The sequence below is a fragment of the Hylobates moloch genome, unplaced genomic scaffold (genome assembly GCF_009828535.3).
Source record: "Hylobates moloch isolate HMO894 unplaced genomic scaffold, HMol_V3 SCAFFOLD_8, whole genome shotgun sequence".
Taxonomy (NCBI): Eukaryota; Metazoa; Chordata; class Mammalia; order Primates; family Hylobatidae; genus Hylobates; species Hylobates moloch.
Genome location: NW_026652283.1, coordinates 97,265,785 through 97,279,284, shown reverse-complemented (window position 1 = coordinate 97,279,284; position 13,500 = coordinate 97,265,785). Strand labels below are relative to the sequence as shown.

The window sequence follows — 13,500 nt, the reverse complement described above, 5'->3', positions numbered from 1 at the left end:
CATCATCCTTCTCTCTAGATCGGTTTCTCTTCCTGGGTTCCCCATTTTAGCAAATGATATTCATTCAGTTGCCCAAGACTGATAGCTGGAGTCATCCTAGACCCTTTTCTCTCTCCCACCTGAGAAAGTAGTAAGTCTTTTTTTTCTGCTTCCTAGACACCTGTCTCCATCACTGTTACCACCACACTGGTCTCCATCTCACTCTAAGCCATTATTATGGCTCTTACAGAATACAGCAGCAGGCTCCTTCCTGGCCTCAGCCTTTGGGCCTTCTCCCTGTGAATTCATCCAAAGCATGCTTCCTATGACACAAGACTGATGATGTTAAGCTCCTGCTGAAACCCTATAATGGTTTTTTTGGCCTTCAGGATTTCAGTTCTAATTCTTCAATATGCTTTATAAGGCCAACCATAATCAGGTACCTCCTCTACCTCTCTGCTTTAATTTATTTCCATTTCCCCTTTCCCCTCATATTCTGTCACTCATTCATTCTTCCCTCCATCCATTCTAAACTCTTCTTAGCTCCTGAATATCCCATTCTCTCTCTAGATTCTGAAATTTTGCCTGTGCTATTCCCTCTGCATGGAACAGCTCATTAGCTGATGCTACCTTTACTTTGCCGATGCCACCTTTTCTTCAGGTTTCAACAGAGATCTTACTTTATCTAGGAAGCCTTCCCTGAACTCCCAAATCTGGGACAAGGGTCTTTTTCTGAGCTGCCATAGTAAGCTGGTATCATTTATCACCCTAGGATGCTTCCCTGTTCATTGGTCTACATCTTCCTTTAAATATGAACATCTAAGAGGTCAGGAATCTTGCTTCTCTTCTTTGTTTGTTTTTGAGACAGACTCTCACTCTGTCGTCCAGGCTGGAGTGCAATGGCACGATCTCAGCTGACTGCAACCTCCACCTCCTGGGGTCAAGTGATTCTCCTGCCTCAGCCTCCTGAATAGCTGGGACTACAGGCATGCACCACCATACTTGGCTAGTATTTTTTTTTTTAAGAGATGGGGTCTTGCCCAGGCTGGTCTCGAACTCCTGAGCTCGAGTGATCTGCCCACCTCAGCCTCCCAAAGTACTGGGATTACAGGTGTGAGCCACCTCACCCAGCTCTTGTTTAATATTTAATTCTTGGGACCTAGCACAGTGACCAGCACATAGTAGGTGCTCAGTAAGTACATGTAGAATAAATGAACAGTTGATAAGTGCAGGATATGAATCCAAAAATTCTGGTCCTGACTCAGCACTGGACCCTTGAAAAGTGTTTATTAGTGTTGCTGTACTTTAGTGTCCTCACATGTAATATGAATATATAATATAGAGCATGGCAATGGCAATTTTAAAACATAATCCCCAAATTCTTTGACACTTCTTTTAATGAGAGGTAGAGCCTATGTCCCTTCCTTTAGAATTTGGGCTCTGTAATTTCTTGACCAAAAGATCACAACAAAAGTGATGTCATGGCCATTTCTGGACTCAAGTCTTAAGAAATCGGCAATTTCCGTTTTGTTTTTCTTGGGATGCTTCCTTGCGGAATGCAGGCACTACCCCAGGGAGAAGCAGATCCAGAGAAGCCCACGTAGAGGACTCCAGCCTCCAGCCCTCAGCTTCTGCCAAGCTCCCGGCCAGCAACAGCCACAGCTTGGCCGCCATTTTGGCCTCCATCTTGCTCCATCCAAGCAAGTCATCTTGGAAGTGGACCTTCCAGCTCCATTTGAACATCCACTCCCATGTAATATTCTGGAGATAAAGAAATGTTGTTTTAAGATCTACATTTTGGTATGATTTGTTATGCAACAAGCAATAATCAGGACAGATTTTGATACCTGGAAGTGGAGTATTGATGATACCATAACACGCAGCACTGGCTTTGGGACTGGGCAGCAGATATAAGCCAGAAACGCCTCTGGGAGCATGTTAGTAATGGTGTAGGAGGCTGGGGGTGAGGACTTAAAAGTGAGGGAAATGTTATCTGGAGAGAGGAAAGGGGACGGACTCCAGTTACATAAAAAAGTTTGGCAACACTGTTGCCATGGCCTTCTGTAATGTGGAAAATAAAAAGTGTACTTCATGAACTCAGTAACCTTGCTAAGGAGATTTCTGGGCTGAGTTTCCAAAGTGCTACCTGATTTTTACATGGCTAGCTAGTGGCACCTCTTTCTACCACAATGCATGAACCAGTCATGTTGTTAAAGACATTGTCTCCATGCATGAAATTATATATACCCTATGCCAAGCTTGTCCAACCCACAGCCTATGGACCACATGCAGCCCAACACAAATTTGTAAACTTTCTTAAAGCATTATCAGATTCTTTTCGCAAGTTTTTTTTTTTTTTTTAGCTTATCAGCTATCATTAGTGTTAGGGTGTTTTATGTGTGGCCCAAGACAGTTCTTCTTCCAGTGTGGCCTAGGGAAGCCAAAAGATTGGATACCCCTGCCCTAAGCTTTCTCTGGGTCCCCAAAGAGTTGGCACTGTCACAATGACAATGGCTAACCTTTTGTCTTCCAGGCTACTCAACCCTTTTGGAGAAGGTGGCAACATCATTGGCACTGTCATCTTAGACAAAAGAGAGTGGGACTGGCAGAAGATCAGCTATCTCAAAATTGGAAAGCAGGTCACTAGTTCCTATCCACTATGATTCGTTTGGCTTTCTTCACTCCTCTGTACTGTGGCTTCTCCTTTCCCCCATGATTTTCATTAAACATCTACACAAAAATTATTTAATATGTGCAAAATGTATAAATAACTAACTCTGCCCTTCACCATATCCATGATCCTGCATTTTGTGTGTTTCCTTTCCTTGTTTTCCTCTACAGTTTCACTACATGTGAATCCCTAGTGATAGATTTATTTTTGCTTGTTTCTGAACTAACAGAAATGGGATCACACTGTATGTATTCTCTCAAAACTTGCTTTATTCTTTCAACATTAGGTTCATAAATTTCACCTATTTGTTTTTTGTCTTAATCTTTGTAACCAGTCTGTAAAACCAAATGGCTGTCCTCTCTGTTCTGGCACAATGTGTTGTGCATATCAGGTGACCAATAAACACTGTAGGATGATCCTGGGCAGGATATGTCCACAGTGTTGGGAGGAAAGCTGAGTGTTGGGAGAGAAGCTGAGGCAGGGCTTGGAACATGTCAGGGGTCCAGGGTCTAAAACCCCTCATGGCCTTTGGAATGGGTGTAGACTTGTGAGCTCCTTGCTTCCTAGCACTCCCATTATCTCAAGTAGCCATATGTTTCAAGGGAAATGCTAAATCATCACAGCTGTAGCTCATTCACTTGATACACCACTTCCTTCCAACCCCCAAATCCTCACCACCTGTTTCTTTGTTTTATCACCAATAAATAGCGTTGGCTCCCAGAGCTCAGGGCCTTTGCAGCCTCCATACTAGCGTTGGCCCCCTGGTCCCACTTTCTCTCTTGTCTTTTCTCATTCCTTTGAGTGCGCTGGACTTTGTAGCACCCACAGCCTAGTGTTGGGTCTGATCACCCCAACACACAGAATAGCTGGGTAGCTCACGCTCATGCAAATGTAGTTGTAATATTCAGGAATAAGAGTTTCCAGAGAAGGTACAGAACTTTTAGGTGACCCCCAAAAAATTTAAAAACTAGAAAAAAACCAAAAAACTTCTAGGTGGCTAGGAGTGGTGGCTCTTGCCTATAATCCCAGCACTTTGAGAGGCCAAGGCAGGAAGATTGCCTGAGACCAGGAGTTCAAGATCAGCCTGAGCAACATAGCAAGACCCTGTTTCTACCAAAAAAAAAAAAAAAACTTTTTAAAAATAAACTAAAAACTTTTAGGCAACTGCTAAAAATGAATCATTTGGTGTAAAGGAGACAGAGCAGGGACCTCTCTTAAAGGCCTGTGGATCTCCCAAGCATGGAAATAACAGAAAATCTTGAGTTCCTTCAAGGGAAATTCCAGGCACCTTCCCAGCATTTAGAAGTAAATGAGCAAATTAATAAGCAAGAAAGTAATAGTAGCTTAAAACAATACCCAAGGCCGGGCACAGTGGCTCATGCCTGTAATCCCAGCACTTTGGGAGGCTGAGGCAGGCAGATCCCTTGAGCTCAGGAGTTCGAGACCAGCCTGGGCAACATGGCAAAATCCCATCTCTACAAAAAATACAAAAATTAGCATTGTGACATGTACCTGTAGTCCCAACTACTTGAGAGGCTGAGGGAGAAGATAACTTGAGCTGGGAGGCAGAGGTTGCAGTGAGCTGAGATTGTGCCACTGCACTCCAGCCTAGATGACAGAGCAAGACTCTACCTCAAAAAAAAAGAAAAAAAAAAAAAGCCAAGGAAGTTAGAGTCAGAAGATGGTCCCTATAGAAACTAATGGTGTGTCTTACCATATGTCCCTGAGTTGTTTTTTAGAAACCCAGACCCTCACGAAATGTATCCACTGGCATGTAGACCTCAGATAATGAGGAACTGAGGATTGAACTCTGACCACTGTTCTGTGTTGTAAACATCTTTCAGAGGGGCCTGAAAGTCATGTCTGCAAATCAGAACTAACATTTTTTTTTTCTTTTATTTTTTCTTTTTGGAGACAGTGTCTCACTGTGTTGCCCAGGCTGGAGTGCAGTGGCACAATCATGGCTCACTGCAACCTCCACCTTCCAGACCCAAGCAATCCTCCCACCTCAGTCTCCCAAGTAGCTAGAATCACAGGTCTGTGCCACCATGGTCAGCTAATTTTTAAATTATTTTTGTAGAGATGGGGTCTCCCTATACTGCCCAGGCTGAGAACTAACGTTCTTTTCTGCTGACCCCAAATTTTTAGACAAAGCTTTGTCTAAAGTTCCTTAACCAATTGCAAAAAAGAAAATCTCTGATTCACCTATGACCTGTGGGTCCCCCTCTCCCACTTTGAGATGTCCTGCTTTTTTAGGTCAAACCAACGTGTAGCTCCATGTATTGATTTATGACTTTGCCTGTAACCTCTGCCCCACGCACCTTTATTTTACTTTTTATTTTTGAGACAGGGTCTCGCTCTTTCGTTCAGGCTGGAGTGCAGTGGCACAATTACAGTTCACTGCAACCTCGAGCTTCTAGGCTCAAGTAATCCCCTCATCTCAGCCTATCCCGACTAGCTGGGACACCCAGCTAATTTTAATTTTTCGTAGAGACACGGTATGTGTTATCCAGGCTGGTCTTGAACTCCTGAGCTCAAGCAATCTCCCCACCCCGGCCTCCCAAAGTGTTGAGATTACAGGTGTGAGCCACTGCGCCTGGCCCCCAACTACCTTTAAAAACCCTTACTTGCCAGCCATCAAGGAGGAGCTACCTGATTCTCCTTGCTTGGCACCCTACAGATAAACACCCTTCTTTCTCCCTCTGCAAACCTTGGTGTGGGTATTTGGCCTTACTGTGCTAGGTGAAGGGACCCTAGTTCAGTTAGATAACATAAATATTTGCAGTGTATGTGTACTACCCAAGTATATGACTTCATTATTCAATTTGACAAATGCGTTCTGTTACACAAATACAGAAAGGATTAATAAAGCTTGACTAGTCCATCTTTCCCATTATCCCTGCAAGTATCCTTGCATTAGTGCGAATAATTGAGAACAAACCATTGGTGAGGGGATGGAAAGACTGCTCTGGCTCACCAGCTCCCTTTAAGTAGTTCCTTAAGTAAATATCATAAATAACTATTTCATACAATGTAGAGAGCAAAGCAAAAATAACAGTTCTCTGAGCATCAAACTAATAATAGGCTTAGTATTATTATCATTTTTTTGAAACGGAGTTTCGCTCTTGTCGCCCAGGCTGGAGTGCAGTGGCAAGATCTCGGCTCACTGCAACCTCCGCCTCCCAGGTTCAAGCGATTCTCCTGTCTCAGCCTCCCGAGTAGCTGGGATTACAGGCATCTGCCACCATGCCTGGCTAATTTTTTGTATTTTCAGTAGAGACGGGGTTTTGCCAAGTTGGGCAGACTGGTCTCGATCTCCTGAGCTCAGGTGATCTGCCTGCCTCGACCTCCTAAAGTGCTGGGGTTATAGGCGTGAGCCATGGCGCCAGGCCTAGGCTTAGTTTTTTGTAGGTACTAGAGTATTTGTTTCTTTAGCCAGAATCCACTGATATTTTAGTCTTCTGGTTCTCAATCTTGGCTTCCTTTTGCGATTACCTCTTGAACTTTAAAAAATTCTGCTCCAGCCTGGGCAACAGAAGGAGACTGTCTCAAAAAATATATAAGTCAATAAATAAATAAATATCCTGATGCCTGGATCCCACCATGGGACATTCTGATGTAACTGGCCTGCAGTGGTGCCTGGGCATGGGGATTTTTAAAAGCCCCAGTGACTCTAATATGCAGCAGAGTTTGAGAACCACTGGTTTAAAGGACTTTGTCCTACTCTGACAGCGTCTAGCACAGTGCCTGGCAGAGACTGATGCTCAGAATGAACAAACTAAGGTTCTATTTGTCAAGAAGGAGGAGAGCATTGTGTTACTCACAAATGCAAACAAACCACAAGCGAGGGATAAGTCACGCCCTAGGCAAAGACAATGGTAAGGCAATTCCTGCCAAGTAAGCGTGTGAGGGTGACACCCACTGAATGCAAGCTGTTGTTACCTTTTTTCCTTTATTTTTATGTATTTACTTTTTGTTGAGACAGGGTCTCACTGTCCTTCAGTCTGGAGTGCAGTGGCCCTATCCTGGCTCACTGAAGCCTCGACCTCCTGGGCACATGCAATTCTCCCGGCTCAGCCTCCCAAGTAGCTAGGACTACAGGTGCGTGCCACCATGCTTGGCTAATTTTTTAAATTTTTGTACAGACGGGTGGCGGGGGGGTCCTAATTATGTTGCCCAGGCTGGTCTCGAACTCCTGGGCTCAAGTGATCTTCCTGACTCGGCCTCCAAAAGTGCTGGGGTTACAGGCGTGAGCCACTGCACCAGGTCAAGTTTCTGTCTTGACTCTAACTAGAAAAGGTGTCATCCTTGAAATGCAGATACTGTCCAGCCAAATTCCAAAGTTCTCTGAAGATCCAAGTTTGCTAAGAAGTTCAGAGGTGCCAGGCTGTGTCTTGTTTGTGCAAATGAAACAGAGGATGACAAAGCCGGTTGGGCATTTCGAGCTCTGCCCCAAGTCTGGTCGGCTTGATAGTCAACCCAGGATCCTCTCTCGGCTCCAAATGGCAATGTGTCAGCCCTTCCCGCGTAGGGAAAAAGGAGCGTGTAAGGGGCACCACGGCGAGCTGGTTGGGTCTGCTCCACCCATAAGGATGGAGTGCAGCCTCCACCGGGAACCAGGGGCGCGAGTCGCTGCTCAGTGGCCCGAGCCTGCACGTGGCGCGGCAGGAGCTGCTGTCTAGGGCCGCGCAGCGACAGGGGGTGAGGACTACATATCCCGACGTGCCTCGGGCAGGGTGGGGCGGTGCTGGAGCCGGGCTGGGAGGCCGGCCAGGGCGAGGCGTGCGCAGTGATTCTTGGGAGTGGCGAAGCGGGTCCTGCCCGGCTGTCAGCTGTGGCCCCCAGCGCCGGGCGGGGGTGGCCGCGACCATTGGCGGAGAGGCGAACGGGGCGGGGCCGCCTCCAGCCGCTGCGGGCAAGGCTGAACAGGCGGAGGTGGGCAGCCGGCCAGGGAAGCACGGTCCAGGCGGCTACATTCGGCCTGGCCATGGCAGCGGCGCCCCTGAAAGTGTGCATCGTGGGCTCGGGGAACTGGTGAGCGGCGGCGGGTTGGAGGCCGGGGCTCCGCTTCCAGGAAGGGCCTCTCCCGGGCGGTGAGGGCTGCGCGCCCCATGCTGCGGCGTGGGCACCGGGCACTGCGCGCAGGGAGGCGGGGTGGGCGACCTCGTTGCTGGGCTGGGCACCGTGCGCCCGAGGAGGCCGCACTGGGGCACTCGCTTGGGAGGCGCTGGGCCCGCGTGCGTGCGGGGCACAGCGCGGAGAGAGGGCACCCCGCGCACGCGGGCACCTGTCTGCGTCCCCGTTACTGAGCGCACAGAAGCCACCTGCTTGCCACGCCTGGGTGTTTTGCACAATATCCTAAGGGCGTATTCCGTTCTCCACGGCGGATCTCCTGGGTCAAGGACTTGGAGGAGGCTCGAGCATTCTTACTGCAGTTTTGGTGTTGAGGAAACCGAGGCGGAGAGGGCTAAAGGGCACTTGCTGCCCAGGTCACGGGCGGGGCATGCTCTGCCCTTCAAGGTGCCCGTCTCGCCCCCGCTTCTGATAGATCCACTATCTTATCGTCGTATCAGGAAGAAAATCCAAGTTTCAACAGGCCGCTCTCCCTGAGGCGTTGAGTATTCTCCCTTGCCGAGATGTTTGCGAAGCTTTGCGTCTCTTTGGGGCCTTATTTGACTTTAACATTTTATAGAGCACTTTAGAAATGTCAGTTCTTCTAGTACCCTTAATCAAACGTACACTGTGGGATTCTCTGGTGTGTTTGGGTGAATGTAGAGGTAGGGGTGTGAAGGGGGAAGGAAGCAAAGTGTAGCATCTGGTGTTTCCAAGCCTTTTTTCATTGCTGTACACTCTTCGCCACATTGGAGGGACTGGTGTACAATAGTTAAGAGTGATGATGTCCTTTCAGTGCTTCTGTTTCCGGTTTTTCTGTGGCGTGACAGGCATCAGAAGTGCTGCAGCAGTTGGTTCTAGGTAGTTGGTCTTAGTTTTACTCTTTCAAGACTTGGCCCAGAAAGTACTTATTGAAGGAAACCTTACCTGGTTCTTCATTTTTCCATCCCAGCAAGGCCAGTGGCCTCTTTCTGTGTCCCTATTGCTGGCCTGTATCATTGCATTATAAGGAGTTATTTGATTATCTGTCTCCAAGTTTTGAGAATGGCATCTACTCTAGTGCCTGGCATATGCTAAGTCAATACTAAGACTTTGTTGCCCAGGCTAGACTGCAGTGGTGCGATCTTGGCTCACTGCAACCTCCACCTCCCGGATTCAAGTGATTCTTGTGCCTCATCCACTTGAGTAGCTGGGATTACAGGTGTGAGCCACCGCTCCCTGCCTAAAAACTAATTTTTAAAATCATAATGATATTTGATTGAATAATACATTCACATTGTTTAACAACCAGGGCTGGGCACAGTGGCTTATGCCTGTAATCCCAGCACTTTGAGAGGCTGAGGTGGGCCCAGGAGTTTGAGACTAGCCTGGACAACATGGCAAAACCCCGCCTCTACAAAAAATAAAATATTAGTCGGGCATGGTGGCACATGCCTGTGGTCCCAGCTACTTGGGATGCTAAGGCAGCAGAATTGCCTGAACCTGGGAGGGAGAGGTTGCAGTGAGCCGAAATCAGATTGCACCATCGCACTCTAGTCTGTGTGAAGGGAGTGAAACCCTGTCTCAAAAGAACAAAACAAAACAAAAAATAAAAAACAAAAACCAAAGAGTACCAAAAACAGTGAAACATCACCCATCCACATTTATCCCCCCTGAATACCTCCTGGAGGAAAACCAGTGTTATGAATTACTTCTGTCTTTTCTGGAGGAATTCCATGCAAGTGAATGCTTACATATATTCCTTTTCCCCTCACCCTACAAATACTAGGGTATTGCATACTTTTCTGTGAGCTGCATTTTTCAACCAACAACAGAATGTTCTACACAATATTTAATAGAGTTTGGTACCTTGCTGCTGCAAAGCTTAATTTGGACTTTCAGCTTGGCTTTGCCAGTTTTTTGGTGTTTTTTTTTTTTTTAAGACAGAGTCTCGCTCTGTCGCCCAGACTGGAGTGCAGTGGCACAATCTCGGCTCACTGCAAGCTCTGCTTCCCGGGTTCACACCATTCTCCTGCCTCAGCCTCCCAAGTAGCTGGGACTACAGGCACCTGCCACCATGCCTGGCTAATTTTTTGTATTTTTAGTAGAGACAGGGTTTCACTGTGTTAGCCAGGATGGTCTCGATCTCCTGACCTCGTGATCCGCCCGCCTCGGCCTCCCAAAGTGCTGGAATTACAGGCATGAGCCACCGCGCCTGGCCGGCTTTGCCAGTTTTAATCTCAAGGTCACTTGAGTGCAGTGTCAGCTCCCCTGTTGGCCATGCCATTTGAAAGGCACCCATTTAGCACATGTTTTTTTAACATTAGTTTTTTAGTCTGTAAAATTCCACAGATGGCAGCCCCTTTTCCTAATTTGCAAGGTGCAGGACAAGTAGCACAGCTCTGCCATGCTGGAACTGAGCCTGGAGCAAGAGTAGTGAAGTGAGCCTCCTGCCCCCTCTGCTGGGATTTGGCTGCCTGCCCATGGCTTCTTCATTCTGGTGTACTTGACTGTTTCCTCGGCCCACTCCAGCCCAGGGAAATGGAGTAGAACTTGGCCAGTGATACTGAAGCAGAGCAATTGAGAAATGTGCTGATGGTTTGGGCTGGCTGCCTGGCTTCATTAATTATGGGATTAGACGGGAACAATTCTTGGCTTCTGTGCCACTGCCTTGGGTACAGAGATACTACAGTCCTAGAGAGAGGATCACGACCTCCACAGAGGGATTCAGGAACTCAGGAACTGAAAACAACATGGAGAAGCCTCAGAGGGGTGTTCAGCTCTAGTCAGTAGACATTTGAGTGTTGCCCGGTGAAGAGACTGTGGTCTGACCAGGGATGCAGACACAGCTGGACACAGTCCCTGTCCTTAAACAACTTACCTTCAGGTCTGAGATCAGTGAGGACATGGAAGATAAGACCAAAGGAAATGCCAAGTGGAATGGAGTAACTGCTCTGTTACACTTTAAATCGTGTTTCTTTTTGTTGTTGTTGTTGTTGTTTTTCTTGAGACAGAGTCTCGCTCTGTCACCCAGGCTGGAGTGCAGTGGTGCAATCTCGGCTCACTGCAAGCTTCGCCTCCCAGGTTCACGCCATTCTCCTGCCTCAGCCTCCCAAGTAGCTGGGACTACAGGCGCCCGCCACCACGCCCAGCTAATTTTTTGTATTTTTTAGGAGAGACGAGGTTTCACTGTGTTAGCCAGGATGGTCTCGATCTCCTGACCTTGTGATCTGCCTGCCTCGGCCTCCCAAAGTGCCGGGATTACAGGCGTAAGCCACTGCGCCCGGCCTAAATGGTGTTTCTTAAAGTGTGGTCCCAAGACCACGTGTGTCAGAATTACCACTGAAACTAGACTTGCTTAATCATATCCCCTGAGAATGAGATTTTTTTTTCTGAAGGAACTTTAGCCTTTTGCCAATTTTAATACAGATCACCAAGAGATAGACCTACCCTTCCAGATCTGGTTCTTACCTCAGGAATGTCAAGTTGCTTAAGCAGTATTTATACTTGGAACTTTAGGGCAGCTTAGCCTGCTTGTGTAAATAAAGGTGTTTGTCACATTTGAGAACTCTCACATGGAGTGCCTCTCCCAAGTCATTTGTCATCAGTTGCAATACGGTTACCAGAATATTGAATCTAGCTGGATTGCCAGGGAGCTTCAGCCAGGGAGGTCCTGGGCAGGAAAGTAGACGTGTTGTATAACACGCCCTTGTCCTGTCCTTTGGTGAAGCTCAGTTTCTCTACATAGATCACAGAGAGGAGGCTAGAGGAGGGGCCGTCATGCATCCAGCTGAGCCCTGCTGTGTTGCCCACTGCTGCAGGTGCAGGGAGGGACTTCCTAACCTGCATGACTTTTCCTGGCCCTGTGAATTTGATTTGGAAAAACAACAAAAGCTTCTCAGGTTCTTTCAAAGATGAAACAGTTTCTTTTTTCTTTTTTTGTTTTTGTTGTTGTTGAGACAGAGTCAGCTCTGTTACCCAGGCTGGAGTGCAATGGCACCATCTTGGCTCACTGCAACCTCCATCCGCTGGATTCTAGCGATTCTCATGCCTCAGCCTTCTGAGTAGCTGGGATTACAGGTGGGCACCACCATGCCTGGCTAAGTTTTATATTTTTAGTAGAGACAGGGTTTTGCCGTGTTGGCCAGGTTGGTCTCGAACTCCTGGCCTAAGTAATCTGCCCACCTTGGCCTCCCAAAGTGCTGGGATTACAGGCATGAGCCACAGTGCCTGGCCCAAAGTTTCTTTCTTTTAACCAGCACCTTGGGAAGATCACCCAGACACAGTGCAAAATAAAGTTCTAGAGTTAAAACCTCAGGGCTGTATTTACAGCCAAATCCTTGTGATAGGAAGCATATGTCCAGAAACACATCCTAAATCTCCTTTGGAGGCAGTGTAGTGCAGTGGTATAAGAAAGAGCTTGGGAATCTGATTGCCTAGGTTTCTGCCTGGGTCCCCCACTTGGCAGCTCTGAGGCCTTGGGAAAAGCACTTCTCTCTAAGAATCATGTATTGATACCTGCTGTCCGGGATTATGGTTAGGATTAAATGAAATGATCTGAGGAGAGTGCATGGTGACTAGCACTCAGTAAATGACAGTTGCTATTAGTATTATTAGTTTTATCATCCTTGATTGGACCTGTCATTAAGTCACAAAATGGACTGGTTTGGGGTTTGGCCAAGGGGTAGAGAGGCAGAGGATAGGAGAGAAGACAGGAGATGAGGAGAGAGGCTGATAGACAGCTGGAGGAGTGTCCTTGGGAGTTGCCTATCTCTTGCCCTTGTTTTCACATCACCCCACAGCCTGACATTTTCTCTGATACTGAAGGTCAAGGAGAGCTTTGGCCCACTTTGCACTGATGACTGAAGCTGGACCTGTGACTGTCTTTTTTTTTTTTTTTTGGTCTGCTGGAACTGGTTGGGTGCAGCATCCTGGCTGTTCGTCTGCCCTGGGCACACTTTTGTCTGTGCTACTCAGTTTCTGTTGTGATTCTCGCCACACAGAGAGCTCAGAAACAATTTGAGTGACTATAAGTTAGCTCCTTTATGGTCAGAAATAATCCTTCCCTGAGGACAGGCGCACGGACACACTTCTGCCTTGGAAGTTGGAGTGAGAGTTGATAGGTGGACTGGAGATGAACTGGGAAGAGATTTACAGTTCGCCCGTGGGCTAAGGTGAGAAAGTTTGTACGGCTTTTTAAAAAGTAATATTTAACCACCTGTTTCCTTCATCTCCCCCACCTGTTCGGTATACAAATCATGAGTGTGGCTGGGTGCAGTGGCTCATGCCTATAACCTCAATACGTCAGGAGGCTGAGGTAGAAGAATCATTTGAGCCCCACAATTTGAGTCCAGCCTGAGAAACATAGCAAGACCCTGTCTCTAAATTTAAAAAATAAATAAATAAAATATAAATAAAAATCATGGCCGGGCGCAGTGGCTCATACCTGTAATCCCAACACTTTGGGAGGCTGAGGTAGGTGGATTGGTTGAGCCTAGGAGTTCAAGACCAGCCTAGACAACTTAGTGAGACCCTGTCTCTACAAAAAATGTATAAAAATTAGCTGGGCATGATGGCATGCACCTGTAGTCCCACCTACTTGGGAGGCTAAGGCAGGAGAATCACTTGAGCCCAGGAGGCAAAGGTTGCAGTGAGCCAAGATGGCACCATTGCACTCCAGCCTGGGTGACAGGAGGGAAACCCTATCTCAAAAAATATATATATATATAAAATATATATATATATAAAATATATATATA

The 13,500-nt window shown here is 47.1% G+C and overlaps 1 protein-coding gene across 1 annotated transcript in view; it reads left to right on the top strand.

The window, feature by feature from the left end:
• Positions 1 to 7,492: 7,492 nt before the first annotated feature.
• The window catches only part of GPD1L (glycerol-3-phosphate dehydrogenase 1 like), a 64,471-nt gene continuing 58,463 nt past the window's right edge, over positions 7,493 to 13,500 (top strand). The window contains exon 1 of the mRNA XM_032162225.2: positions 7,493 to 7,684. Coding sequence (XP_032018116.1) covers positions 7,638 to 7,684 — 47 coding nt within the window. The 5' untranslated portion in view covers positions 7,493 to 7,637. The remainder of the gene's footprint in view (positions 7,685 to 13,500) is intronic.